This window comes from Oreochromis aureus, linkage group 7 (genome assembly GCF_013358895.1).
Source record: "Oreochromis aureus strain Israel breed Guangdong linkage group 7, ZZ_aureus, whole genome shotgun sequence".
NCBI lineage: Eukaryota > Metazoa > Chordata > Actinopteri > Cichliformes > Cichlidae > Oreochromis > Oreochromis aureus.
Window position 1 is genome coordinate 54731366 of NC_052948.1, and position 27230 is coordinate 54758595.

Here is a 27230-nt window from a genome sequence, read left to right on the forward strand (position 1 = left end):
CATTACCAAATATGGTGCCACCAGATCTTTAATCCTTGTGGTCCGAACATTTTTTGAATGGACCAACATGTGTAGTCAATGTTGTCAGGAGAGGTGAGGGATAAATACAAGTGTTATGACAATATGTTAAAAAGCGTTACTTATCTGTAATTTATACGATGTATAAAGAAATCTGTATGGCGCAATCAAGATTTGTCCAGTGACCTAAATATTTTTGAGCTGTTACAATGAGCTGTTTATTTGGCTGACTTCAAAATGAATTTATTTTTAAATGTATTTATGTATTTGTTTGTTTGTGTAGTGTGTGTTGTTATTTATTTGTGGCAGGAAAACACAAAGATAATTATGTAAAAAATGACTGCTTATAAACTCTTTACCGTCAAAATAGACACACAGATCAAGATATAAATTGTATATTAGCCACTGTTGGTCAGCAACATCTTATTTGCTGTTGTATAGTGTGTGTGTGTTTAGTATAGTAAGCATATTGTAAGTAAGTAAGTAAACTAAGACCAAGACAAAATTGGACTTTAGCTCAAATCATTATCGGCTTTTTGTTTTCTTGTATTTAATGGGAATGGTTAATAAGTTCATGATTGGTAGTCATAGCTTTAACCTTCTGGTTTTCAAAGTTTTGTGAAAGCCAAAATTTATAGTGACAGCTGTATTCATATCTGCTCAAAACTGTTGAGATGTCATGAGTTATTTTTTCAATTGTACTTTCAGAAAGAGTTTTATTGCATATTTTCAGCATCTGTATCTAGAATGACATCTTTAGTCTTTCCAATAAGCTCCAATAGCGTATTTTATATCGTGCCACCACGACCTTATCACCCGAAGTGGTCGACCAGAGGCTGAGGGTGTAAAACAATTAAACTCTTAAACTGCTTACAGTCAGTTAACAAAAGCAAATGTATCCAGCATTTGACTTTGACAGAATGATTTAGATGAAGGATGTAGTATTTACCTCCTTGTTGTTGTACACTACAGTGATAATGTGTGGTTGATAAACAAAACAAGACACACTCTGACTTGGCTATGCCTAGGGCATATCAGTTGCTCTAATACAGTGTCAGCATACTTTCAGTTCATTGTCCAGTGTTGTGTAATGTTACCAAATCCAACATGGCTCACACAACAAGTGTATTCAGTTTTTCTCACTTCTGCTTGTATTCAATGTGTCCAGGTCTTATGTCAGGAAAAGAAACTGTGAGACCAATAAATTCTGATCCTGTTCCCAAACATTTCAGTGATAAGGACTGAAGTAATATTTTAATCCATAGTCACATGCAGGAGTTTTGGCTGACAAATATAGTGTTAATATTGCTGGCAGAAGGTAACAGAATATATGGAGAGGTGGAGTTTCACTATAGGGGTACTAGCTTGATTCTGAGTCCCCTTTTGGAGTAGGATAAAGCTGTCATGTGTGGTGATATTTTTAGTGTAGTTAATGGGTAACAAGGTCCTCAAACAGGTTAATCTGCTCATGACAGGAAAGAGGGGCAACTTCCCTGTTCTCTCAAATTAAGAGGAACAAGGCGAGAGGTACACAAAGAGGGAACAAATTATGACCTTAAGGTTGTCAATTTCACACATGAGTCCATCTGGCAATGGCATGATTTTAACAAACACTGATTTGAAATTGTTTTATTACAGTGGATCAGTCTTGAAAATGTGACACTGAATGTTGTTGAGAAACCTAAATTGTACAGCCAATTCTCTTCTGAATGAGCCAGTGTTACTCAGTTGAATCGTTAGGATTTGTGATCAGAAATTAAGCAGCTGAGTGTATTGTAAAATTCTACAAGAATGCAGAGGTTGAACTGATTAGAAAATACATTTACTGCGAATCAGAAGGGGGAAACGCTAAACAGGAAGTACACTCCCTGATAAAGAGCTGTGGCTGCAGTAATATAATGACCCGTCAGCCCATTGTGTCATTGTGTAAGAAGTGTGTGTCAGTTTGTGGACTTTATTTTGCTGTTTTTCTGTCTGCAGTAACCTGCTCTATAAATCTGTATGTGAGAGTTTTGATTATCTTTAGATTTCTGAAGATTAAAAATAAATATGAATAATAAATTATTATTATACTTCTTGCTTGTTGTCTGAGTTACTGAGTTACTTTCAGTGGATGTTAGAATGGCCTGTGGTTCTTTTGATTGATTTCAGAATCAATTTGTAAAATGGAAATGTACTATTCATCTAATTTCTGTTTATATTTTCTTTGACATTTTTCAAAAGTCAGATTTAATGAAAAATTTCAATGGTGTCTAAGCCAAAAAGACAGCAGCAGTTTGTAATAACCTGTTGAATACTCATTTCCCTCTCTTTCATTTATTAGTGTTTTGTCTCAAGCTTATTGAGACATTATTTAGGTGGTCTTTGGCTTTGAAATCAAATAGTTTTTAGAGGAATGTTTTATGTGAAGTCTCCACAACATCCCCTTTGTGGGCTTTAATCCTTTAAAATATCCTCTCTGTCTAGTAATGGAAAACAAACAGGAGCTAGTGGCCCTGCTCTCTGTTTAAATGGTGGTTAATCCCTCACTGAACTCTCAATCATGGGGCTAATTAATGCCACAGGCAGGTTTTCAGCTGGACTTTTAATTGGATTCAAATCCTGAGGCCCATTTAGATTTAGAGTCAAAATCATTACATTATGACTTTGACTCTAAATCAAAGTGCCTGTTTTAAACCCGGTAGGCAAGAAATTTCTCTATTTTTAAAATATTGTTATATTTAATAGCTTCCTAAAGTTGAGAAATGTTTACAACTCGTCTTCATCCACCCACGTTGTCCTCCCACAGGTTCAGAAGCTGCAATGCATGTGTCCAGTGGACTTCAGAGGAACCTTCCAGCTAGATGAAAGGAGAAGAGATGCTGTGATTGCTCTTGGCATTTTTCTAGTCGAGTCAAACCTGCAGGTAAATATCGTACCTGCTTTCCTCTCCTCATTGTCGTACTTTTGTGCTTGTATTAATTTAAGGATGTTAATTTTCTTATACTCTGGAATGCATGTATTTCAGCACAAAGATGCTATTGTTCCCTACCTTCTTGGGCTGCTTAAAGGACTCCCTAAAGTTCAGTGGATTGAGGAAAGCTCAGAACGCAAAGGAAGGGGTGGGTAACAATCTTACATGTACTTTATCCTGTTATTTCTACTCATTTTATAGGTGCTGTTTAGTCATTTTTGATTTTTGTTGCAGATACCCTTCCTGTGGCAGAGAACTTCAGCTTTTGTCTTGTGACATTGTTGTCGGATGTTGCCCAATGTGATGAAACCTTACGAGGGCAGGTGTGTGGTTCTGACTCTATAAACGCATGGGTGTAGATGCTGTTTATCTTTACTCATGTGTACTCAGATTTTTAAATACATTAAGCTCTCATTCACACAGGCCTAGAGACTGGTTGGCAACCATTTGACAACAACTGGTCACTAGGGAAGAAAAAAATATTCCCCAGTTGGTTAACATATGTGCTGGCAATTCCTGGAAGTTATTTGTTCCTTCAGAAGAGTAAAAATCAAAATGATTTAAATATTAATAAATATTTTTTAAATGATTATGTTATCAGATCCTGGACGCAGTTATGGACATCATGCAGGTCCTGCAAGATATCTGCAAAAATCCAGAAGCTCATGACAAAGGTACTAACAGAGACCTCGTTCTTCCGTTAAGTGCTGCTATAGATCATTCCAGTGCTAAATAACATCCACAATATTCTTGTACATATTCTTGTATTATTCTTTTTCTTGTACAGAATACCTATGTAGGTACACTGTGCCCACCTTGCTTGGTGTTGCAAGAGCATTTGGCCGATACAGCAACACTGACGAGTCGTTACTATCCAAGCTGTTTCCTCGACCAGTTGCTCCCTTGCTGTCCACAAATGATGATAGTGATACTGTCCGCCGACGGTCCTTCAATGACTTCCGTTCAATCCTACCAAGCTCTTTGCTCACAGTTTGTCAGGGAGACTCTCTGAAACGCAAAGGCTCCTCTGTGTCCAGTGTGTCACAACAGGTAATAAAATGAAACAGGCAAGAAGGCAAAAGTAACGACGTGTAAAATAAATAAATAAAAAATGAAATCCTAATTTTGTTTTCAGGCCAGTCCAGAGAGAGCAGGTCTGACACCTAACTCACCCGCTGATCCCTCTGCACAGTACTTTGAAGGTAATTTGATCTGCTGTCAGATCAGGGTGGCACCTCTTTTTGGGTGCAGTTTTTCATGCTTTGAAAAGTTGTTTTGTTTTTTACCATGAACAAAATAGACATTTTTACGGTACATAATTGATTCTTCCCTCTATGTTAAGGTTCTTACCTCCCCGATGGCAGTGCAGTGGACCCTGACTACTACTTCTCCACCATCAGCTCCAGCTTCTCTGTGTCCCCTCTTTTCACTGGAAGCAGCACTGGAGAGTTTCATGTCCCTCTAGATATGCTCAGACAACTCCTTCACATGGTCAGCAGTAACCACACTCAGAGTTTGGTTTTGTACATGCATGCTGCTGTGCAAAAGGTGAACCCTGTATTACTTCTTTTGAACAGGTTCAACAGTTTGTCTCTGAGTCATTTTTAAAATCACTGGATGACACCTTGGCAGAACTTCAAGTGGTATGCCTCTCAAGTCCACGCAGAGATTTCTCTTCACTTTACTTTTCATGTTACGCTTTATTTGTAAATTTCTGTTGCTTTCTTTGCAGGTGAATCCTGGTCTTCATCTCTACTACAAAACCTTCAGTGATCCTCTTTATGTAGCCATATTTAAAATGCTGAGAGACACTCTGTATAATATGAAAGGTAAGGAAATATGTAATAGATCCTTTTATTAGAGGTAGTTTTTGTAATTACCCTTAACAAAATCTAACTAATACTTTCACCACCTTGAGGCAGTGTTAAATTAACAAGCTGACTCTGTTATTTGTGTCTAAAAAGTGCTATGTTTCTCGTAAAGTCCTTGTTTGAAGAAGAGAAAAGTTAACCAGAAACTAGAGAAACAGTGGTGGTCTGCATTCTCAATTGCACACTTTGATCAAGAATAAAAATATGGTGCCAGAATTACAGGCGATAAACAGCGCTGTAACTGATTACACGAATGAGAACCAGTAATATTCTAACTTTTATTTTTAAAATTATGTCTTTTAATTTTGAGATATTTTTTTTTACCGTGATCTTGAAAATGGTATTGAGTATTTTACTGGGATATTGGTATAGAGTTTGAAATTGTAGTGTCATGAAAACCCTACCTATTAATTGCAGAAAATGTGCAGAAAAGTGGATGGATCTGAGATCCCCCAGATAACAGAGTAATAAACAGCTAATTGAGCTAAAATTAAGTCAGTTTCATATTTTTTTTTTCTAAAATATGTATTACAAAGCTAACTTGGCAATCTAATTTGGAATTTTTCATTAAAATACCCTGAAAGATGCTTGAAACATACACACAAAGTGAAGAGGTCCAGTTTAAGACTCTTAGTGCATAGGGCCAATGTGGGCCTCATAAACTACAGCTTTAAGTGCCACCTAGAGGAACTGCAGTTATTACAACTTGCACACTGGCTTCCTTGTTCAGCTCTCAAGGTTGCCCATCGATTCTTTCACATTATCAGGGATTGTAACATCTAGTCCTTTTACTGAATGTATTTTGTTTTCCTCCCGTGTTTGATGAGGAAAATGTGGATGCAGGCTGCATTGAGTCATCGCATCATCTTGTGGTTCAAAATGGAGTTAAATGAAAGTACTGCTGCTTTCGAATATGGGAGTCTTTTCTTTGTGTTCCGTTGATAGCTCTAGCTGATTTTGGAGTTGTTAAAACTAACTATTTTTTTAACACAGGAGTTTACAATAAGTGCCTTTTATATTATTCAGTAACAAAATCACAATTTCTCCTTCCCTAATATCTCTACAACAATAATAATAACATAATTTGTATTCTGTCAGAACTTCAGACAGACTATGTGAAGGAGGTTCATGACTTTGTACTGGAGCAGTTTAGCAGCAGCCAGTCAGAGTTGCAGAGGATTCTTCATGATGTTGAGTACCTCCAGAGTGAACTGAGCCCACTCAAACTGCGCTGTCAGGCTAATGCCGCCTGTGTAGACCTCATGGTGTGGGCTGTTACTGAGGAGCAGGGTAAGTCTTGCTTCCTGTAGTCCAACAGTGAGTAATCAGTCTCAGTAATCTTCATTGTAAACCTTTTTTTGTTTGTTTGCCAGGAGCTGAGAACCTTTGCACCAAGCTCTCAGAGAAACTGCAATCAAAGACATCCAGTAAAGTCATCATTGCTCACATGCCCCTCCTCATTTGCTGCTTACAGGTGAAGAACTACCAGAGGAAGGAAGAACATGATGTGGGAGCGGGAGTAGAAAAGTGTTGTGTCTTGTTAAGATTTTGTTTCTCTTTGACAGATTAGTGCTTTCTTTCTTTTCTTTTTTTTGTTCAAGCCGATCAGTATGGTTTATACTTCTAAGGTATAGCAGGAAAATTTTGACAATGCTAACATTGGGCTAAGATGCTCACATTAGAGCCATAACGATCAGTAGTTTGGTGCCAAGTTGATGACAAATTTCTGAAACCTAGTGGTACTTGATTTTCTAGGTTATCACTGATGCTTTAGGTAATCACAGACTGTATCAAAGGAGAAATGAAAAGCTTTAAAGTAACATCTAGTGTGGCTGTCCTATTGGAATGTTTCTCCTGCTTTCTTCACAGTAAATAGCTGTAAAGCTGGGAGGAATGCAAATATTATGATTACAAATGCACATTTAGAAATGCGTTTTGTGTTCAGGGTTTGGGTCGTCTGTGTGAACGCTTTCCAGTGGTGGCCCACTCTGTTACCACATCCCTGAGAGACTTCTTGGTTGTGCCCTCTCCTGTTTTGGTGAAGTTGTACAAATATCACAGCCAGTACACCCCAGGTAAATAATGCTCCACCACTACCAGCCAGCCAACCGTGTTCCTTCCAGTTTAATGTGTTCTTACAAGATTATGATTTTGTTTAAGGTGGTAGTGAAATAAAGATTCATGTGACCAATGAACATTCCCAGTCAACACTCAGCACCCATTCGAGCAAGAAGAGCCAGCCGTCCATGTATGAGCAGCTTCGGGACATCTCCATTGATAACATCTGCAGGTGAGTTCCCCCACAGGTACATCAGGCACTGGAGCTTTCCATTTTCCAGTTTGCAAAAAAACAGTATAAATAACAGGTTCACAGAAGTCTTCATAAACATAACCTTTTAAGATCCAATTTACTCCCACAGAGTTGTTATGAAGGAGAAATAATGGTTCAGTGGTTGTAGTGCATCGGCATACCACAGAAGCTGCAGACTCCTTGTCTATCTGCAGAGAGCATCTGTTTTGTTAGATGTGGGCAGTGCTAAAAATATGTGTTATAACCACTAAGTGTGCTCTCCAAAAGTTGATTCTGTTCATCTGGAACAGATTTGGAGATTTACTTACCTGGATGATTGCCCATGCATCAAGACCTCCAAAAGTTGAATCTGTTCATCTGGACGTAGCGTTTTGTGGGAGAAACGTTTCGTCACTCATCCAAGTGACTTCTTCAGTCTCAGCTGACTGCAGGTTTCCCCAAACCTTATAAACAGTACATTTGCATAATGACTGAAACCAGCCCACTGAAGGAACAATGGGCTGTGAGGTCAGTTCCTTAATCATAATTATGCAAATTCCCATGACCATGACCACTGAAGAAGTCACTTGGATGAGTGACGAAACGTTTCTCCCACAAAACGCTACGTCCAGATGAACAGATTCAACTTTTGGAGATTTACTTTCCTGGATGATTGAGAATGCATCAAGACATGCATCAAGACCAGTATGTGGGCTATTTTTGCTTGTGCTGTTGTTGGTCTGTCAGCAAGCTGTGGAAAACTCTGAAGTTATAACATACAAAGAGATGAAAGTGTGTTTAAAAACAATGATAAATGTCCACTGTGAATCCACACAAATGTACAACGTGCTTCCTTTTACTATAAGGCATTGCTGAAAGAAATCCATCCCACTTGCATGTACATATCAGTGTCAACAAAGCCTTCACTCCCAGTCTTTCCCTCTGCTCTCAGGTGCCTTAAAGCTGGCCTGACTATGGATAATGTCATTGTTGAAGCTTTTCTCGCCAGTCTGTCGAATCGCCTTTATATCTATCAGGAAAATGACAAGTAAGCCTCTCACCAAAATTATTCATCTGCTCTTGACTTGTGAAGTCAAAATAACCAAGATATTGCCCCACAGGGATGCTCACTTGATTCCAGACCACACAATCAGGGCTTTGGGTCACATTGCTGTGGCCTTACGGGACACCCCCCGAGTAATGGAGCCCATCCTTCAGATTCTGCAGCAGAAGTTCTGCCAGCCTCCCTCCCAGCTTGATGTCCTCATCATAGACCAACTTGGATGTATGGTCATCACAGGGAATGTGAGTTTTTATATATTAACTTCATGTGTCTTAGAACTTCAAGCTTCTAGAGTAATTCAATTGAATGCAATTTTATTTATGAAGTGCCAATTCATAACAGCAGTTGCTTCAAGGCACTTTATATTGTAGGGTAAGACATGGTTAAACAAAGCTAGGATATCATCTGCATAGTAGTGAAAATGTATGCTGTATCTTACAATAATATTGCCCAAGGGAAGCATGTATGATGTTGACAGATTTGGTTCCCAGCACAGAACCCTGTGGAACTCCATTGCTAACTTTTGCATGTGAAGAAGGCTTCCTAATTATATTAAGAAATTGGAATCTTGATCATCTCTATGATTTAAACCACCGCAGTGCAGTTCCTTTTAATACTTATGCACAATTGTGAGTTATACAAGGGAATCAAGCTTCTGTGGTATGCTTTCTTTTTCAGAGGAAGGACGGTATATGACAACATATGCAGTGATATCAGATCCAAATCTAACTTTTTTAAAATGTAATTTTTATTTTTGAAGGGGAACTTTGTGGGTTTTTTTCTCTTTTTCTTCCACTTTAGCAATACATCTACCAGGAAGTTTGGAATTTGTTCCAGCAGATCAGTGTCAAGGCAAGCTCCATGGTTTACTCTACCAAAGATTACAAAGATCACGGATACAGGTAAGAATCACCTTATAGGGCAGATGAGGAATTTTAAAGTCTTAAAACAGCATTTTCTTTCCCCTGGTGTTATGGTTTTGCTTGTTCACATTGGCATCATGTTTTTTTCTTTACTATTGTCATTTCACTGCAAGTGCTGGCCACTTGCTCTACAGTCCTGTGTTAGCATTCAAAAGTTTATTTCAAGCTTCAATGCAGCTGAGTTTTCTTTTGTTTTTTCTCCATCTTGAGCATCAGCAAGCAAAAACTGTATCAATTCTCTTATGGGAGCCTGAATGTGAACCATACCCTGCTGCTGCAGAAATGCATGTGCTACTGCTTATCTTGTACATAAATGTTCCTTCCTCTTTCTGCAGACACTGTTCCTTGGCTGTTATAAATGCACTGGGTAACATAGCAGCAAACCTTCAGGCTGAGCATATGGTTGACGAGCTACTAGTGAACCTGCTAGAACTCTTTGTTCAGCTGGGCTTAGAGGGCAAGAGAGCTAGTGAGAGGGCCTCAGACAAGGGCCCAGCTCTGAAGGTATGGCACACGCTCACATTGCACATTCCAGTATAATGGGAAGGAAAAACAACACAAGTGGAACTAAAAACAATATAGGGTAGTCAGGTATAAGGTCAAACTAGTCAAGTAAAGTCAACACACGCAAGAGGAAGTTTTACCTTAAATGGCTTTGCTTCATTTTCTTAGCAATCTGCTTTCATAAGATAACAGCATACTATAATTGGGAAATGATTCAGAAATTGTACAGTTTTCCTGTAGCTAGAGCCAGGAAACACAGGTGATGCATATAGTAGCTTTTAAGTCACACTGTTTTTAGTTTCCTTCAGATCGCACCCCCCTGACTTTATAGTTCATACAGTGCTCAATAAATTTAATTTTTCACATTTTAATATTTTTATTAGGATGGGAATTTACAGGTTTCTTGTTTGTTTTTATGCTAGAGTGTTTAATAAATTTGTTAAACACTGAAACCTTTGCTTGTGTAGAAAAAATTTAATATAGTTAACTCATTAATTAAATAAAGTGGTAGTCTATTTTCAAGTGTCTAATTCAGCTCTGTACCTCCAGGCATCAAGCAGTGCCGGAAATCTTGGAGTCCTTATTCCAGTCATTGCAGTGGTAAGTGATTTGTGTATTTTCATCATATCATCTTTGATAAAGCAGAGTCATTGGAAACCTAGCACTTTTAAAAGGTCTATCATCGCTCCTCTTCTTCTGCTTTTAGCTGACGAAGAGGCTACCACCAATCAAGGAGGCAAAGCCACGCCTGCAGAAGCTCTTTAGAGACTTCTGGCTCTACTCCGTAGTCATGGGATTTGCTGTGGAGGGTTCAGGTAGAAGGAGTTGTTTATTTCTGTTTTCTGTTGTGTACAAAAATATCTTGTAAATAAATATATTTATTTTAGTAGTCTCATCATATCAGTCTGTTTTAAATTAGGAAATGCAGTGGGAATTTGTGGGAAAAATTTCAAGCAAATGTTTTTTTTTTTCCTGGAATCATCATTATCTTTAATTTATTATAATAGCCTTAATGAATTCATATATCTGTAGCTTCTTTTTAGGATTATATGCAGTACTGTGCAAAAGTCTTAATCCACCCCTTATTCTTTATATTTTATTTCATTTTTATTTATCCATTCATCCATTCTCTTCCGTTTATCCTTGTCAGGGTTGGGGGCACTCACATTCATACCTATGGGCAATTTAGAATTACCAATTAACCTAACCCCACTAACTGCATGTCTTTGGACTGTGGGAGGAAGCCGGAGTACCCGGAGAGAACCCACACAAATACAGGGAACATGCACACTCCACACAGAAAGGCCCCGGCCAGGATAGGTGGAATCAAACAGGACCTTCTTGCTGTGAAGCAACAGTGCTAGTTGTGCGGTAATTGTCCCATCTCAAGGCACTTTATATTGTAAAGGAAAGAACCTGCAATAATGGAGACAAAGCTGGAACAATCGCACAACCCTCTATGAGCAAGCACTTAGGGTACAACAGTGGGATGGAAAACTCCCTTTTAACAGGAAGAAACCTCCAGCAGAACCAGGCTCAGGGATTGGCAGCCATCTGCTGTGAACAGTTGGGGATGAGGGGAAGGAAATAGGACAAAGGACACACTGGATTTAATCAAATCAACTTTGGCTCTCTTCCACAAAGTGGTTTATATACACATAGACAGTGAAAAGCCATGAGTGAAGAAGAAACACTTGGTGCATAATGGGAACCCGCTAGTAGCCTAGGCATTTTGTAGCATAACTAAGGGGATGTTCAGACTCACGTGATCCAGCCCTAACATAAGCTTTAAAAAAAGGGAAAGTTTTAAGCATATACCGGTACTTAAAACTAGAGAAGATTTCTGTCTGCCATATCTAAACTGTAAGCTGGTTCCACAGAAAGCTGAGGTCTCTGCCTCTTATTTTACTTTTAAATACCCTAGGAACTACAGATAAGTGCTCTATTGCGGTGAAAAGGTAGTATATCAGGGCCTGTATATGAGGAGGAGGATTTTTAATTTGATTCTGGATTAACAAGGAGCCAACGAAGATAACAAATGGGATAAATAGGCTCTCTCTTTCTAGTCCCTTTCACTACTCTTGCTGTAGCAGTCTGGATCAATTAAAGGCTTTTCAGGGAGCCTTTAGAACAAACTGATAATAATGAATTACAATAGTCCATCCTAGAAGTAGTAAATACATAAACTAGTCAATCACCATCACTCTGTGACAGGATGTTTTGAATTTTCGAGATACAATGCAAATGCCAGGATGCAGTCCAAAATATTTACTATTTATTTATTAAGAATTATCCTGATCAAAAATTACGTGAAGATTCCACACAGTGTTACTGGAGGCCAAGGTAATATCATCCAAAGTAAGTTTCTGGTGAGACACCATTTTTCAAAGTTTTTTAGGGCCAGGTACAACAACCTTTTTTGTTTTTATCTGAATTTCAGGTTTATGTTTTAAGACATTTCTGCAGTTGAACTAATTTCAAATCAAATCACCTTTATTGTCACATCACATGTGCAGGTACACTGGTACAGTACATGCGAGTGAAATTCTTGTGTGCAAGCTTCACAAGCAACAGAGTTGTGCAAAATACAATAACGTGCAACAAGCAAAATATAAAAATGGTTAATCTAAAAAGTAATAAATATATGTACCATATATAAAGGTATATACATTACTGAATGTGTGTACTAAATATGTTTTTTCGTGTGTGTGTGTGTGTGTGTGTGTGTGTGTGAGTGTGTATATACATGTTTTACAAATGAAATAGAGTAAACAATAAAATAAGATATATAAAATATAAAATATACAGAGGTAGGTATGTGCAAAACAGTGGCATTAATGTACAGTATGGAGTGCATAATGTTGAAGTTCCAGTAGTGAGGGTGAGGTGTCTATGGCGTGTTCAGCAGTCTGATGGCCTGGTGGAAAAAGCTGTCTCTCAGTCTGCTGGTTCGGGACCGGATGCTGCAGAACCTCCTTCCTGATGGAAGTAGTCTGAAGAGTTTATGGCTGGGGTGACTGGAGTCCTTGATGATCCTCCCGCTTTCCTCAGGCACCGCTTCCTGTAGATGTCTTGGAGGAGGGAAGCTCACCTCCAATTATCCGTTCAGCACACCGCACTACTCTCTGGAGAGCTTTGCGGTTTAAGCGGTGGTGTTGCCATACCAGGTGGTGATGCATCCAGTGAGGATGCTCTCAATGGCACAGCGATAGAAGGTCCTGAGGATGCGGGGCTCATGCCGAATCTTTTCAGTCTCCTGAGAAAGAAGAGGCGCTGCTGCGCCTTCTTCACTGTCTTGTTTATGTGTACTGACCACGTAAGATCCTCAGCCAGATGTACACCAAGGAGGCGGAAGCTGCTCACTCTCTCCACAGCGGCGCCGTTGATGGTGATGGGGTGTGTACTCCTCTGCACCTCCGGAAGTCCACTATCAGCTCCTTTGTCTTTTGCGACGTTGAGGGTGAGATGGTTGTCTTGACACCAGTGGGTCAGGCGCTGACCTCCTCCCTGTAGGCTGTCTCATCACCGTTGGTGATAAGACCCACCACTGTAGTGTCGTCCGCAAACTTCACAATGATGTTGGAGTTGTTAGTGGCCGTGCAGTCGTAGGTGTAGAGTGAGTACAGGAGAGGGCTCAGTACACACCCCTGTGGAGCACCAGTGTTCAGTGTGATGGGGGATGAGGTGGTGCTGCCCAGTCTGACCACTTGGCGTCTGTCAGACAGGAAGTTAAGGATCCAGCTGCAGAGGGAGTTGCTCAGTCCTAGATCCTGCAGTTTCCTGTCCAGCTTCGAGGGAACGATGGTGTTGAATGCTGAGCTGTAATCTACAAACAGCATTCTCATCGAATGTGCGTGTCATTTTGCTTTGGATAGACAGAATATATTGGATAGATAAAGCTGAGTTTCATCTGCATAGTAATGAAAATATATGCTATGCCTTCTAAAAATACAGCTTTGGGGAAGAATATATAACGTATATAGAACAGGTCCCAGCATAGTACCCTGGGGAACTCCATAATGAAGAAGACACCCTATTTACATGAACAAATTTAACCGTGCTAGCTAGATATGATTCAAACCACATTTTGCTTCCAAGGAGTCAGAGTTTTTCTTTTTCTAAATTGTTTCTTTTTTCTAACAGATATTGGGTGATATATTTGTTAGTAAGGTAGTAAGAAAGCTATGAAAAATACAGTAATATGTGGATGAGATTAACCATTTGGACATTTACTCACATGACACCATTCATTTTAAAGATGTAAATCCTAAATTTGCTGCTCTTGAAATGTTTAGGTTTGTGGCCAGAGGAGTGGTATGAAGGGGTTTGTGAGATAGCGACCAAATCACCATTGCTCACATTTCCCAGTGGAGAACCTTTACGCTCAGAGCTGCAGTACAACTCTGCCCTGAAGAATGATACTGTCACTCCGGTATGAGAATGCCCACATGCATACAAACACACAAATATTTTGTAGTTTACCTGCTGGCACTAGTTTTTGATTGATTGTTGAATTCCAGGCAGAGCTGAATGATCTACGCAGTACCATCATCAACCTGCTGGATCCTCCTCCAGAGGTGGCTGCTCTCATCAACAAGCTGGACTTTGCCATGTCCACATATTTGCTGTCTGTTTACAGATTGGAGTATATGAGGTAAGCCAACATGAGATTTATTTATTTTTTTATTTAAAATCTCATGCACGTCTTCTCCAGTTTGTACTAGACAAATAAGACTCACTAGCTTGACTAGTATATATATCTAACCTTTATTCTGGTTTGTTTTTCTCACATCTGTTAGGATGCTGCATTCTCTGGACTTGGACCGCTTTCAGGTTATGTTTCGATACTTTGAGGACAGAGCAATACAGAAGGATAAATCTGGTAAGAACAACTAAAAAGAACGCTGAAAAATACCAATTTACTGGTAATCATTTATTCTACACATTCAAATGTTTTCAGGTATGATGCAGTGTGTGATTGCTGTTAGCGACAAGGTTTTTGAGGTCTTCCTGCAAATGATGGCTGAGAAAGTAAGTAAGATGTTAGAAGTCACAGTATATCTTAAGTGCATTTATATCCTTACTTTATTATTCAATATGTTCTTTGGTTAAATACATATTATTTGTCATGACCTGACTCAAAAGAATGAGACAAAAGATGGTGATCATTTATAGCATTAGGTTGCTGTTAAATGATTTATTTAAATAAAAAAAACAAATATTGGTTTTCAGTATATATGCAGTGTCTGATTGCAGGGAAAATGTATGAGTGAGTGTGTGCATGCAAAAACAAAAGAGAGTGCTTTACCAGTCAGCAAACAAGGGGATAGGATATGAGTAGAGAAGAGTCAGCTCACAGGGCTGATTTCCCTCAGCACCATCTGCTTAGGTGTGCTGCGTCCTAAACTGGGTCAGCACCACCCACCAATTACCTGGAATAGATAGACACAGGAAACCAACACCAGCCATGCGGCCGTCACACTCTCCCCCATACCCTTAACCAAAAAGGAAGACAGTCATTTACATTATAAACAAACTGAACAGATTTAACAATTTGGGTGTTTTAGGTGTGCTATTCATAACCCCATACATACACTAAAGGTCCATCTCTAGACTCAGCTGTAAATTATAAATGTTTTGTAACAGTTAGATAACATTCAGCAAAGTTGAAGTCAAAAGCATCAGATCCAAAAACTACTGCAGGAGCACTGGAAGATCATCATATATTATTTAAAAACATGTTGGTTGTGGAACAAAAGTAGACAGGACCCAATTAAATCAATATTAGTCACTCATCTCAAACAGAACACACAGTTAATAAAAAAAACACTGCAGTTAATAGATGAGCACTCAACCAGACTGTGTATACACTGCAGTCAAACTGATTCAGTTTTTCTTTTCAATATTCCTGACTTTGCTCTCCAGGGAGAAACAAATCATAAATACATGACCTACTGTACACATAAGCTACACTTAGAAAGGTTCCCAATTGTAGTCTTAAAGGACTCCTGATATACTGATTTCTAGTTTTAGGTTTTACTTTTGGACTCCAATAGAGTTGCTTTACATGATTTACTGAAGCAATTCGGTGAAAGTGCAGAAATGTGAATTGTTAATAATTTCCGTCTCTCAAATGTGAGGATTTACTGCTTTTCTCTGTTTCATGTCATGTATATCACTGTAAACTATTAATGACATAATCTTGAAAATATTCAACAATAAAATTACATAATGTCACACTTTTAGCCAAAAACCAAAGCCCATGAGGAGGAGCTTGAACGCCACGCTCAGTTCCTCCTGGTGAACTTCAACCACATCCACAAAAGGATCCGTAGAGTGGCTGACAAATACTTGTCTGGCTTGGCTGAAACGTGAGCATGACTTGATGCACATGTTAATCTACTTAAAATATCACCCAGAGTCACATTAACTGTACAAAAGCAGGTTCCTAATCGACTTTTTCTCTCTATTCAGTTTCCCCCACTTGTTGTGGAGTGGCCGTGTCCTGAAGACTATGCTGGACATTCTGCAGACTCTTTCCCTCTCACTCAGTGCAGTATGTGATGATCATTAAAACTGTTATACTGCATTTGTATACCATGACTTATGCTGTATAATTTGGATCTGTTGCAGGACATTCATAAAGATCAGCCTTATTATGACATCCCAGATACACCATACAGAATCACTGTCCCAGACACGTATGAAGCCAGAGAGGTAATTCAATTCAATTCAATTTTATTTATATAGCGCCAAATCACAACAAAAGTCGCCTCAAGTAATGTTGCTTTACTTATGATTTTTGTATTTTTCAGTTCTTTCCCCTATATATGTATTAATTCAATTCAATTCAATTTTATTTATATAGCGCCAAATCACAACAACAGTCGCCTCAAGGCACTTCATATTGTACAGTAGATCCTACAATAATAGATAAAGAGAAAAACCCAACAATCATATGACCCCCTATGAGCAAGCACTGTTAGATAATAGATAATAGATTTTTGTAATGTATTGTCTATGTAGTAGATTTTTTTCTCATATATAAAAGACCTATTGTCTCTTTGGTTCTAGAGCATAGTGAAGGATTTTGCGGCACGCTGTGGAGAAATTCTTAAAGAGGCTATGAAGTGGGCTCCATCTGTGACCAAATCCCACCTACAGGTAACATTTATTTTGAAACATTCTAATCTGTAACATGCAAAACTCCACATGTTGCCTTAAACTTGTTAATTGCCCCTTGGGGATAAATAAAGTCTTCTGATTCTGAAACGTGCTTTAAACCGCTGTGCTTTACCTGGTCTTTTCAGGAGTATCTAAACAAACATCAGAACTGGGTATCAGGCCTCTCCCAGCACACAGGCCTAGCCATGGCCACAGAAAGCATCCTGCACTTTGCCGGTTACAACAGGCAGAGCACCACACTGGGGGTGGGTCACACACTCATCATTTTTACAAATTCAAGTGTTTACGTTGTTACTTCAAAAAAAAAGTTACACGTGTTTGTTATTTTAGTAGCAATTTCTCTACTACTACACTACTCTACACTACTTGTTACAGTACTTTTGAGTTACTCCATAACATCACCTGAAATAAATAACTATCAGTCAGCCATGTAAACCTGAGATTACGGCCCCACACACCAGTACATAATCCTATCATAAGGAGGGCATACATACAGTGCTCCAAAAAATATTTTCCCCCAGCCTGATTTTTTTTTTTTTTTTGCATAATTTTCATACTAACATGTTTCAGATCAAACTAATTTTAGCTTTGGACAGAAATACAGAACACGGTTTTTATGAAGTCATGAAGTCATTATTTAAAAACTGCATTTTTTATTTATTCTGGTTATCTTTTAATATTAAAATGTATTTACAATGATTTTTCTGCAGAAACATGTACAGATAGAAATGAAGGCTGCAGTACTGCAAGCCTGACTCCTTATCTCAGCTTTTGTTATCTGTTGCAGATCAAGTTCTGGTTGTGGGTTTTTGGCTGGCATGTACTCGACTTTTACATCACCCTGGGTTGTTTGATAGCTTTGTGATAGCATGTTGTCTGTGCAGATGTTTACAGCCAAAGTTGCGCTAGCATTAGTGGCAGTGCAGTCAGTCACATGAATAACTGTGTTTTCTTAGATATTTTAATATATTAATTATCAGAGTAGATTATTAGTGATTTTGGGAGAGTTTTGCCATTTAAGTTTTCTTCACGGACTGATCTTAGTGCAGAAATGTGATTTAAAAACCTTCATCAAATAAACCTTCTTTGGTCATTGTAAAGGTAACATTGCTGTGTGTAATAACTCTGTTGCTTAACTTTGTCTTCAACTGAACAACTATGCATGTGAATTGTTAAATATGTTTAATTACATTAAGATGTCAGTAGTGCATAAAATATGACCTGAAATATAAAGTGCTGTGGTTTACACAATAGGGTTAGCAAATCTGCAACAAGTTATCCAGTGTGCTATTCACGTTTGACAGATAAACTTTTGTTCTGGTAACTGTGATGTCTTGTTGAGCACAAATGAGTTAAGACTGTTTTTTATTAGTAACAGTTTATGCTTATAGTTATAGTAACAGTGTGGTTTATTAGGCACTTCTTTGTCACTTTCTCTTTTAGTCCACTCAACTAACTGAGAGGCCAGCCTGTGTGAAAAAGGACTACTCAAACTTCATGGCCTCTCTCAATCTCAGGAACAGATACGCTGGAGAGGTAAACTCACAATAAATATTACAACCCGTGTTCACTAAAACCAACCAAATCAGTTATAAACTATACTGTAGAATTTACAAGTTATTTTTTTCTTGTGCACTATTTCCTTTTCTGTTTTCCAATCATGTAGTTGGTCATGGCTTATAAATACTGCCTGTGACAGCAAATCTGCTGTGATGAACAAGCCAGTTTTTCGTGATCATGGCTTTGTTGTCAAAGTAAACATCATTATATAGGAACAGATGTACTGGGGGATCACAATGATATCTCAAGTGAATCTTCACAAAAAAGTTGGAGGCAAAAAAAACATTCTCCCAAAGCACAACAAAAAACATCTGCTGCTGTGGTGGCCCACCTGACTGCACAGCAGAGGAAAAACTACACCCACGCCAACATTCAGCAAAGTCCCAAACTACATAAGACAATAGTCACCCAGATTGAGTCCATCCTCCACCTGTGGTAGATCCCCCCCCCCTACCTGCAGAGTGGTCTCCTCAAAAGCTGGACATAATCACTTGGAGTTTGGTTTCTCAAAATCACATCCGGAAGCCTTGAGTTATGTTTGGCTGTGACCATCAAGTGGGAAGGGGTGATATTGTCATGAAAAGGATGGCCTGAGAAATGATCGGCTAATACTAATAGCCTCAGTTTTAAACTATGAGTGCAAAACACAGGAACATATACTTGCTACAGTAACTACAACAAAATAACATGCCAGTAAAATACTGGAGTTTCATTCATTGGGTAAGTTGTTAGTATAATTAACATCACAAGCAATACTACTAGGCAGATCTGGAGGCTGTTTTTTGGCATTTATGTGTTGGCTTAATTTTTGATCTTGGAGGTTCCAAAATCTAGTTGAGTTGTAAACACGTTTTCACAACGGTGGCCATTGTTGATAACACTGTGGCTGCTTCTAATGGACCAGTACCTGATCTAATGGTCCAGAAATCTCTGTAATGCAATCAAAGGGGGAAAAGTTGGACTGCGTTAGCTATTGCATTAGTGATCATGGCCACATTATTTTGGTTGAAGAAAAAACAGATTCTTCTGAAATTTCATTTGGTGAACACTGAAATCTTGATGGGCTCATAATGGTGCCAGAGTGAAACCAGAATACGATGCAGACAGATTTGGGAAACATAACCTCTGTTTATTAGCTATATTTTTCATGCTCATAAATGTTCTCTTTCATTTGTAGGTATCAGGTATGATCAACTTTGCCCAGGCAGTCCGGGGACAGTCTGATTTGGGCCGACTGATGATTAAACAGTTGGGAGAGGCATTAGACTCTGCACAGCCTGAGGCTTTTACTGAGGCTATGTTCAAACTGACTGCCTTGCTCATCAGCACCAAAGGTTATTTTCCTTTATGATTTACTTTGGTATTTTGCAGGCACAAGTGATGATGCTGGTATCAAATTCATGTCTCTCTCTTTTTTTTGGGTGGCATTTTCTCTCCTGACTTGCCTGTAGATTGTGATCCTCAGCTCCTGCACCACCTGTGCTGGTCTCCACTCAAGATGTTTACAGAACATGGTATGGAAACAGCAATCGCCTGTTGGGAGTGGCTGCTGGCGGCACGTATAGGAGTGGAAGTACCGGTACGTATACACAAACAAACAAAAACCTCTCTCTCTCTTGTCGGTATACTTGAATTGCATACATAGTGTCAGTATCCTGTATGCCTGCTTAGTTCATGCGAGAGATGGCAGGAGCATGGCAGATGACTGTGGAGCTGAAGATGGGCTTGTTCTCGGATGCTCAGGTGGAGGCTGATCCTCTGGCTGCCTCAGAGGAAAGCCAGCCCATCCCCTGCCCTCCAAATGTTACCCCTCACCATGTCTGGATAGAGGTTGGATAACCGCCAATCTGCTTGAGTTGTTTATGTGTTCTCTTGTTAGTCAATTCTTTTTAAATTCTCGCCTTGTTTTGTGTCTCCCTGTTCCACTAGTTTCTGGTCCAGAGATTTGAGATAGCAAAATACTCCAGTGCAGATCAAGTGGAAATCTTTGGCAGTTTGATGCAACGCTCTCTGTCTCTAGATGTTGGTGGGGCTAAGAACAGCCTCAACCGCCATGTAGCTGCCATTGGACCTCGCTTCAGGTATATACCAGTCACAGTGTTTACATAGTATTTATGGTTTGCTTATACAAAATCTCCCTGCACTATGAAAACCATCTTTCTCTGTCCTCCAGGCTGCTCACTCTTGGTCTGGCTTTGCTCCACTCTGACGTCGTCACCAATGCAACTGTAAGAAATGTGCTTCGGGAGAAGATCTACTCTACTGCCTTTGATTACTTCAGGTAGTCAGACTCGGATGCTTGCTCTTCTTCAATCAAATCTAGGCTTACAACAAGTTAACATTTTTCAGTGCTAGCTGATTAGCATGCTAACTTTGGCATATCTGTCTTCAATCTTTCACCTAATCTCCTAGCTTTTGTTTATTTGCATTCTATTATTGTTTGTAATTAAATTTTAATTGAAAATTTTTAAACCATCCCTTGTATTATTACTTTGTAAAGTAAAACTTATAAATAAACTATAAACTAGTGATTTTTCATCTAACACCATGTGTCTCTATTAAATCCAATGTCAATTCATCCAACAACTGGCAAGGCAGTTAATCAATCACAAAAAAAAGTCAAACTTTGAAAAGTGCTGCATGAAAAGGGGAAAAAAATTAACCATTTTGGAACGAAAGTCAGTAAAGGTCTCTGTCATTCTCGCTGTCTTTAACTTGTTGAGCTCTTTTAATCTGGACCAAACGAGTAAGTTAACCAGCATTCCAACCTTTAGAGCCAAGATAGCCTTAGGGTTAACCCTAACCCTAACTCAGGAGTTAGGTAGTATTAGCCCTAATCTAACCCTAGTGAGACATTTAATGTTTTTGTCTTTCTAGTGTGGCTCCAAAGTTCCCCACCCAGGGTGACAAGCGTCTCCGTGAGGACATCAGCATCATAATCCGTTTCTACGCCAGCATCCTGTCTGACAAGAAGTACCTGGCAGCCTCTCATTTGGTCCCACCTGGTGAGCTTGGTACTACCCCAGCCCCGAGCACGCTCTCTGCTGGGATATTTGGATCGCTTATCGTGTCCAGCACTTCTCCAATATCTATCTTAAGTAAGCCTAAAGCAGTGGAGCTTGGACTGCACTGCAGCAGGGGCATGCTTTTACGTGGGTCAAATTTGAGATTGCTTTTCCTCACAGTCCTCCTGATATATGCATCTTTGATATGGATTTAATGTACTCTTTTTTTTCTTTTCCCTAAACGTTCTTATTTTGGTTCCTCTCATATGTTCAGTTTTTCTACTTTTCCTTTACTTGTTTCCTCTACTTTGTGATCCATAATATTTAACTCAGTTTTTGTCTTAAAAATTTAGAAGCTGTGAGGAAAAGCACAAATTTGTCAGCTGCGTCAACATGCATGACTACTCATCATATCAGCCCACCAGTCTGCCTCCCCCCAAGTGATCATTTTCAAAGAAACCATAAATTGAAAAAATATTTTTTCGTCCAACCAAGAAATTTCCTTCCTCTTCATACCCAAAGACCTTGAGAAAAGACATCGTCTCATACTCATACAGAGCATACCTCTTCAGGTCCTCAGTGCAAATTCTGGCTCAGATTACTTGCATCTGATCCAGTATCAGTGCACCGGCCGCCTACATTTACTCCGGAGTCCCTTGATTTCAAATACATGATCATGACATCAGCAGACGGCTAAGTGACACGGTTCATCTCGCTCTTCAACAACTCCCTCATTATCATATTGTTTGTGACTGTTTAGAATTTATAACGTTTTATGTGTAAGGAACGCTCTTGTACAAGTTTGATTTAAGGAAAATGCTGTATTATTTTGACTGGATATGATTTTGAAAAAAGTGGCTACATTTTAGAAAAATGACAATGAAACCAAAAACAGAACCATATTTCGATTGACACAGAAAACTAAATGACATTTTGGAAAACACAAACTTCAAAACAGCATTTGGTGTTCCCTATTAAATTTAATATCCTCTTCCATCCTTTCAGACTGTACGTCAGGGCCACCATAGGATGATAAAGCATAGATGTAGATGTGCTGAGAGTAACCCACTGTGTTCATGGCCACACTGATTCTGTTTGTATTTGAACAGATAATCAGGACGCATCTTTGAACAGCCTGTCAGTGATGAACGCTGCTGATCTGAGGGGCAACATGGATTCCAGCTCCCGCACCCAACAGACTGGCCAGGGATGGATCAATACCTACCCGCTGTCGAGTGGCATGTCCACCACATCCAAAAAATCAGGTAGAACTTAGGTTCGGTGTTTCGGACAGTATAAAGAATGAGTATGTATTCAAGAGCCTTTTGAAACTGATAATAGCACTTCCTTCAATAATCAAATATAGTTTAAATGTAAAAAGTGTGTCATGTCACAGTGTCATATCATTTGTTTTAAGAGTGTGACTGACATTTCCTTTCTGTCTGGGTGGCATCATAAAATGTAAAATGAAAATATGGACATTAAAAGCATCTTTGATATAGCAAAAACTCTTGCAGTCATTTGGACTGCACTGCTCTAGACTGTGAACTGGTGAAATATCCAAGCCATCGTCTTTTCCAAATCAAAAGAGACGAACACAGATGGGAAATGTCTGAGGACTTATGGACTGACTTTTTGTACCTTTTCTTTTTCTAGGCACATCCAAGAAAAGTAACAGAGGAACGCAGCTTCACAAATACTACATGAAACGCAGGACTCTGTTGCTGGCATTACTGGTGAGTCAAAACAATATGGGTATTTTGACTGCACTTAAGATGCCTGTTCATGATGAAACCTTCTTAATGGTCTTGACCTCTGGTTTGTGTATCCAGGCTAGTGAGATCGAACGGTTGACAACGTGGTACAACCCCCTCTCCACACAAGAGCTGGCCATCGCCACAGAGCAGTCAGTGGAGACTAGCATCGCGAACTGGAGGTCCAAATACATCAGCCTGACAGAGAAACAGTGGAAGGACCACGTCAACCTGGCCTGGAGTATCGCTCCATTCCTGGCTATGCAATTACCAACAAGGTGGCCAGTCTCTAAGAACGATCTCTAATAACAGACATAAATGCCTCTTTGTTTAAATGAGTATTAGACCGCTTTTGCCATTTAATTTCCTATTAACTAAATCCATGAGAGCACTGTTCTGGGTTGTCAGGGCCAACTGTCCATTTTGTGCATAAGATAGATCAAATCATCTTAAAAGCTTATCACTTGACTCACCCTATATCAGCTTTGAAAACAATGTTGCCACTAAAAAAGGTCAACACACAACATCCCTCCTTGTGGTCTGCTGCTTGTAGGAAAAACAGTAGTCGAAATTCTGACTAAGAAGAAACCAGTGCTTAATGTAAAGGTGTGACTATCCTTCTTGTATTAGAGTGTAGATTTTCATTTTAAATGCCTTATTTTCCAGATTTAAGAATGACGCCATTGTTGCTGAAGTGACCAGACTTGTGAGACTGGACCCTGGTGCAGTCAGTGATGTGCCCGAGGCTGTCAAGGTGAGATTAGGTGTTCTTGTAAAGCTTGATTTTGGAAATCTTATATGTTTAATGTGACTGAATGTTGTATAATTATCCTTCTTTAGTTCCTGGTGACATGGCACACTATTGATGCTGACTCCCCTGAGTTGAGCCACATCTTGTGTTGGGCTCCAGCTGACCCGCCCACTGGTCTGTCCTACTTCAGCAGCATGTACCCTCCTCATCCCCTTACTGCTCAGTACGGGGTTAAAGTGCTACGCTCTTTTCCTCCAGTAGGTCAAGATTTGTTTTTGGTTTTCTGGGCTCAGCATGGCATTGACTCAAGCTGCTTTCATTAATGTGCTGAACTTTTTGAAAGGATTAGACATTAAAATGTCTTCTTTAAACTGCCAGCTCTCCTGTACAAAGCAATGTGGATTTGCGCCAAGAATTGCTTAGTAATTATCGGGTACACTATATTGCCAAAAGTATTTGCTCGTCTGCTTTCACATCCATAGGAGTTTTAGTGATGTCCCATTCTTAATCCATAGGTTTTAATATGATGTTGGCCCTCTGCAGGTATAACAAATTCATCTCTTTTGGTAAGGCTTTCCACAAGATTTCGGTGTGTTTATGGGAATATTTGACCATTCTTCCAGAAGCACATTTGTTAGGTCAAACACTGATGTTGGACAAAAAGGCCTGTCTCACAGTCTCCGCTCTAATTCATCTCAAAGGTGTTCAGGTTGAGGTCAGGACTCTGTGCAGGCCAGTCAAGTTCTGCCACACCAAATTTGCTCATAAAAGTCTTTCTGAACCATGCTTTTTGCAGTGGTCATGTTGGAACAGGAAGGGGTCATCCCCAAACTGTTTCCACAAAATTGGGAGCATGAAATTGTCCACAATGTCTTGGTATGCTGAAGCATTAACAGTTCCTTTCATAGTAACTAAGGGGCCGAGTCCGGCTCCTGAAAAGCAACCGCAGACTCCAGAAAACACATCGTCACTGCTCTTGATTCCAGTCGTGGCAATCTTTGCATTGGCTCGCATTCTTCCAATCTCTCTGTGCACTGTTCTTGAGCTAATCTGAAAGCCATGGGAAGTTTGGACATCTGTAGTGAATGACTCAGCAGAAAGCCGACTTCTCCGCACTATGGGCCTCACCATCTGCTGACCCTAATCTGTGATTTTATGTAGCTTACCAATTTGTGGCTGAATTGCTGTCATTCCCAATCACTTCCACTTTGTTTTGATACCACAAGCGGTTGACTGTGGAATATTTAGTAGAGAGGAAATTTCACAACTGGACTTTATGCACAGGTGGCATCCTATCACGGTACAACGCTGAACTTAAGTGAGCTCCTGAGAACAACCTATTCTTTCCCAAATGTTTGTAGAAGACGTCTGAATGCATAGGTGCTTGATTTTATACACCTGTGGCCATGGAAGTGACTGGAACACCTGAATTCAATTATTTGAGTGGGTGAGTGAATACTTTTGGCAGTATAGGGTATAGTGTTCCCGGCATAAAACAAGCTTCCAGTGGGCCACATGAGAGAAAATCGTGAGGCAGTGTCTTGACCTGAGTTCATGTGTGACAGCAACTTAGGAGGAGAACTTACTTTGTTCCTCCTTTAATAGTGTCACAGCACCAAGGTGGAGGATACAACTTCATACAAACAAATCTTTCTTAATAGTTCTTCATTGTTTTTCCTAGGATGCCATCTTATTCTACATTCCTCAGATTGTTCAGGCTCTGCGTTATGACAAGGTAATATTAACAATTCCACCTTTGCGGATTTCATGACTAAAAATTCCATGCTCTAGTCTGTGATAACTTGGGAGATTATTTTTCCTTCTACAAGAAGTTCATCATATTCCCTTCCAAAAAAAAAAAAAAACATTAATTGTGGGAGCTTAAACTATGAGTTTATCAACAGATATTTGTGTTTTTGCTAAAGGCAAAGGAGAGAGATATAATTAACTATAATAATAATACCAATATAAGCTTTGTCTGCTCTCTGTCTCGGTAAGATGGGTTACGTGAGAGAATATATCCTGTGGGCAGCCCAGAAGTCTCAGCTTCTTGCCCACCAGTTCATCTGGAACATGAAGACCAACATCTTTATGGATGAAGAGGGCCACCAAAAAGACCGTGAGTAGAGATTTATCGAATTGCGTTAGTTAGTCTGAGTAACAAAGAAAGAAAAGAATGAACTTGTGGTTATATTAAAACCTACATGAACACACTCAGTAAAGATACTTTTTCAAAGTAAAACATGAAACTGTTTCTATTCAGCTCTTCAAGCTCCTTCAACTGTCTCGTACAAAGTTAACCTAGTTAAGTCAAATTTAAGCTTTTTGAGAAATAAGTAAAGAAATAAGCAAAGGTGGAATTGTTAAAAAGGTGATCAGAAAAAAGTAAAGGCAGAATAGGTTTAATAAGAAATAAGTGACATATTCTATTATCATGAATTGACTCAAAGTGGGTAACCAAGAAAGAGTTCACACAAAAAGTTTACTTAAATAAAAGATAATTTATTCAACATAACCTAACCAAAAAAACAAAGATAACCAATGTATTGATGCAAGATGGATTGGAAGAGACAGACTTAACAGTTCTTCTGGGCCAACTTTTATAGCCTGAGGTGAGCTGCATTAGCTGACGATCCTCCCATGCCAGTCATCAGTAACAGCAGACCAGGACTTTCTTGAGAGTGAGAGGGGTGTTACACCCCCATTCTTAAAAAATCAGTGTTCCACCTTGACATTGGAAATGAATCTAAAAAAAAAAATCATAATTCATTAACAATAATGCAACATTAAAACATATGCCATTTAATAAAATGGCCACCTGACCCATCAAGCCAGCTAATACCAACACCCTTACCAAATCCAATTCCTCTAGCCAGCAACATGAGTAACCTGGATCAAATTCAAGGAGGAAAAAAGAAAACGCTAGTAAAAATGCTAGATATAGTAATATGGCATGGCCAAGCTGGAGATTTCTAATAGTGTAACTGGCATATAGAAGAGTGCAAGTGGTATCTCCCCCAGGTTGCAAATCTGTTCTCGCAAATAGGTTAAACAGGAAAAATTCTTAAACCTCATAATAGCGAAAAAATAAATAAATAAAAATCAAAGGGTTGCTCCAGATCTGAAGAACTAGAATCACAAGCCACACTAATCATAATGTCCAAGACATTAACAAATAGGGAACCAAACTACAATAATGTTCGCACCTATTAAAAGTACATTTAAGGAGCTCTACACCAAAGCTACTAAACCAAGCTACCAAGTTAATTCTTTACTGCACTATTCAAGATCAGCTCTGCAGTTCTTACCAGTTATGTCTATCGACATAGTTGCTGTACACCATGCCCACTATT

General features: G+C 39.2%; 1 protein-coding gene across 1 annotated transcript in view; it reads left to right on the plus strand.

Annotated features, from left to right (window-relative positions):
• Positions 1–27230, plus strand: part of pi4kaa (phosphatidylinositol 4-kinase, catalytic, alpha a) — a 38831-nt gene that overhangs the window by 1141 nt on the left and 10460 nt on the right. Inside the window, exons 2-43 of the mRNA XM_031730752.2 lie at positions 2807–2923; positions 3026–3119; positions 3206–3294; positions 3573–3645; positions 3759–4021; positions 4107–4173; positions 4314–4462; positions 4549–4614; positions 4704–4800; positions 5941–6132; positions 6216–6316; positions 6788–6917; positions 7003–7132; positions 8085–8180; positions 8254–8437; positions 8997–9097; positions 9454–9622; positions 10172–10222; positions 10329–10437; positions 13918–14054; positions 14143–14276; positions 14422–14504; positions 14583–14653; positions 15869–15993; positions 16097–16178; positions 16256–16339; positions 16697–16786; positions 16933–17052; positions 18251–18343; positions 19545–19701; positions 19819–19946; positions 20039–20197; positions 20297–20448; positions 20541–20648; positions 21245–21372; positions 22482–22637; positions 23029–23108; positions 23205–23404; positions 23793–23880; positions 23967–24134; positions 25559–25612; positions 25876–25996. Of these exons, the coding sequence (XP_031586612.1) occupies positions 2807–2923; positions 3026–3119; positions 3206–3294; positions 3573–3645; positions 3759–4021; positions 4107–4173; positions 4314–4462; positions 4549–4614; positions 4704–4800; positions 5941–6132; positions 6216–6316; positions 6788–6917; positions 7003–7132; positions 8085–8180; positions 8254–8437; positions 8997–9097; positions 9454–9622; positions 10172–10222; positions 10329–10437; positions 13918–14054; positions 14143–14276; positions 14422–14504; positions 14583–14653; positions 15869–15993; positions 16097–16178; positions 16256–16339; positions 16697–16786; positions 16933–17052; positions 18251–18343; positions 19545–19701; positions 19819–19946; positions 20039–20197; positions 20297–20448; positions 20541–20648; positions 21245–21372; positions 22482–22637; positions 23029–23108; positions 23205–23404; positions 23793–23880; positions 23967–24134; positions 25559–25612; positions 25876–25996 (4996 nt within the window). The remainder of the gene's footprint in view (positions 1–2806; positions 2924–3025; positions 3120–3205; positions 3295–3572; positions 3646–3758; positions 4022–4106; positions 4174–4313; positions 4463–4548; positions 4615–4703; positions 4801–5940; positions 6133–6215; positions 6317–6787; positions 6918–7002; positions 7133–8084; positions 8181–8253; positions 8438–8996; positions 9098–9453; positions 9623–10171; positions 10223–10328; positions 10438–13917; positions 14055–14142; positions 14277–14421; positions 14505–14582; positions 14654–15868; positions 15994–16096; positions 16179–16255; positions 16340–16696; positions 16787–16932; positions 17053–18250; positions 18344–19544; positions 19702–19818; positions 19947–20038; positions 20198–20296; positions 20449–20540; positions 20649–21244; positions 21373–22481; positions 22638–23028; positions 23109–23204; positions 23405–23792; positions 23881–23966; positions 24135–25558; positions 25613–25875; positions 25997–27230) is intronic.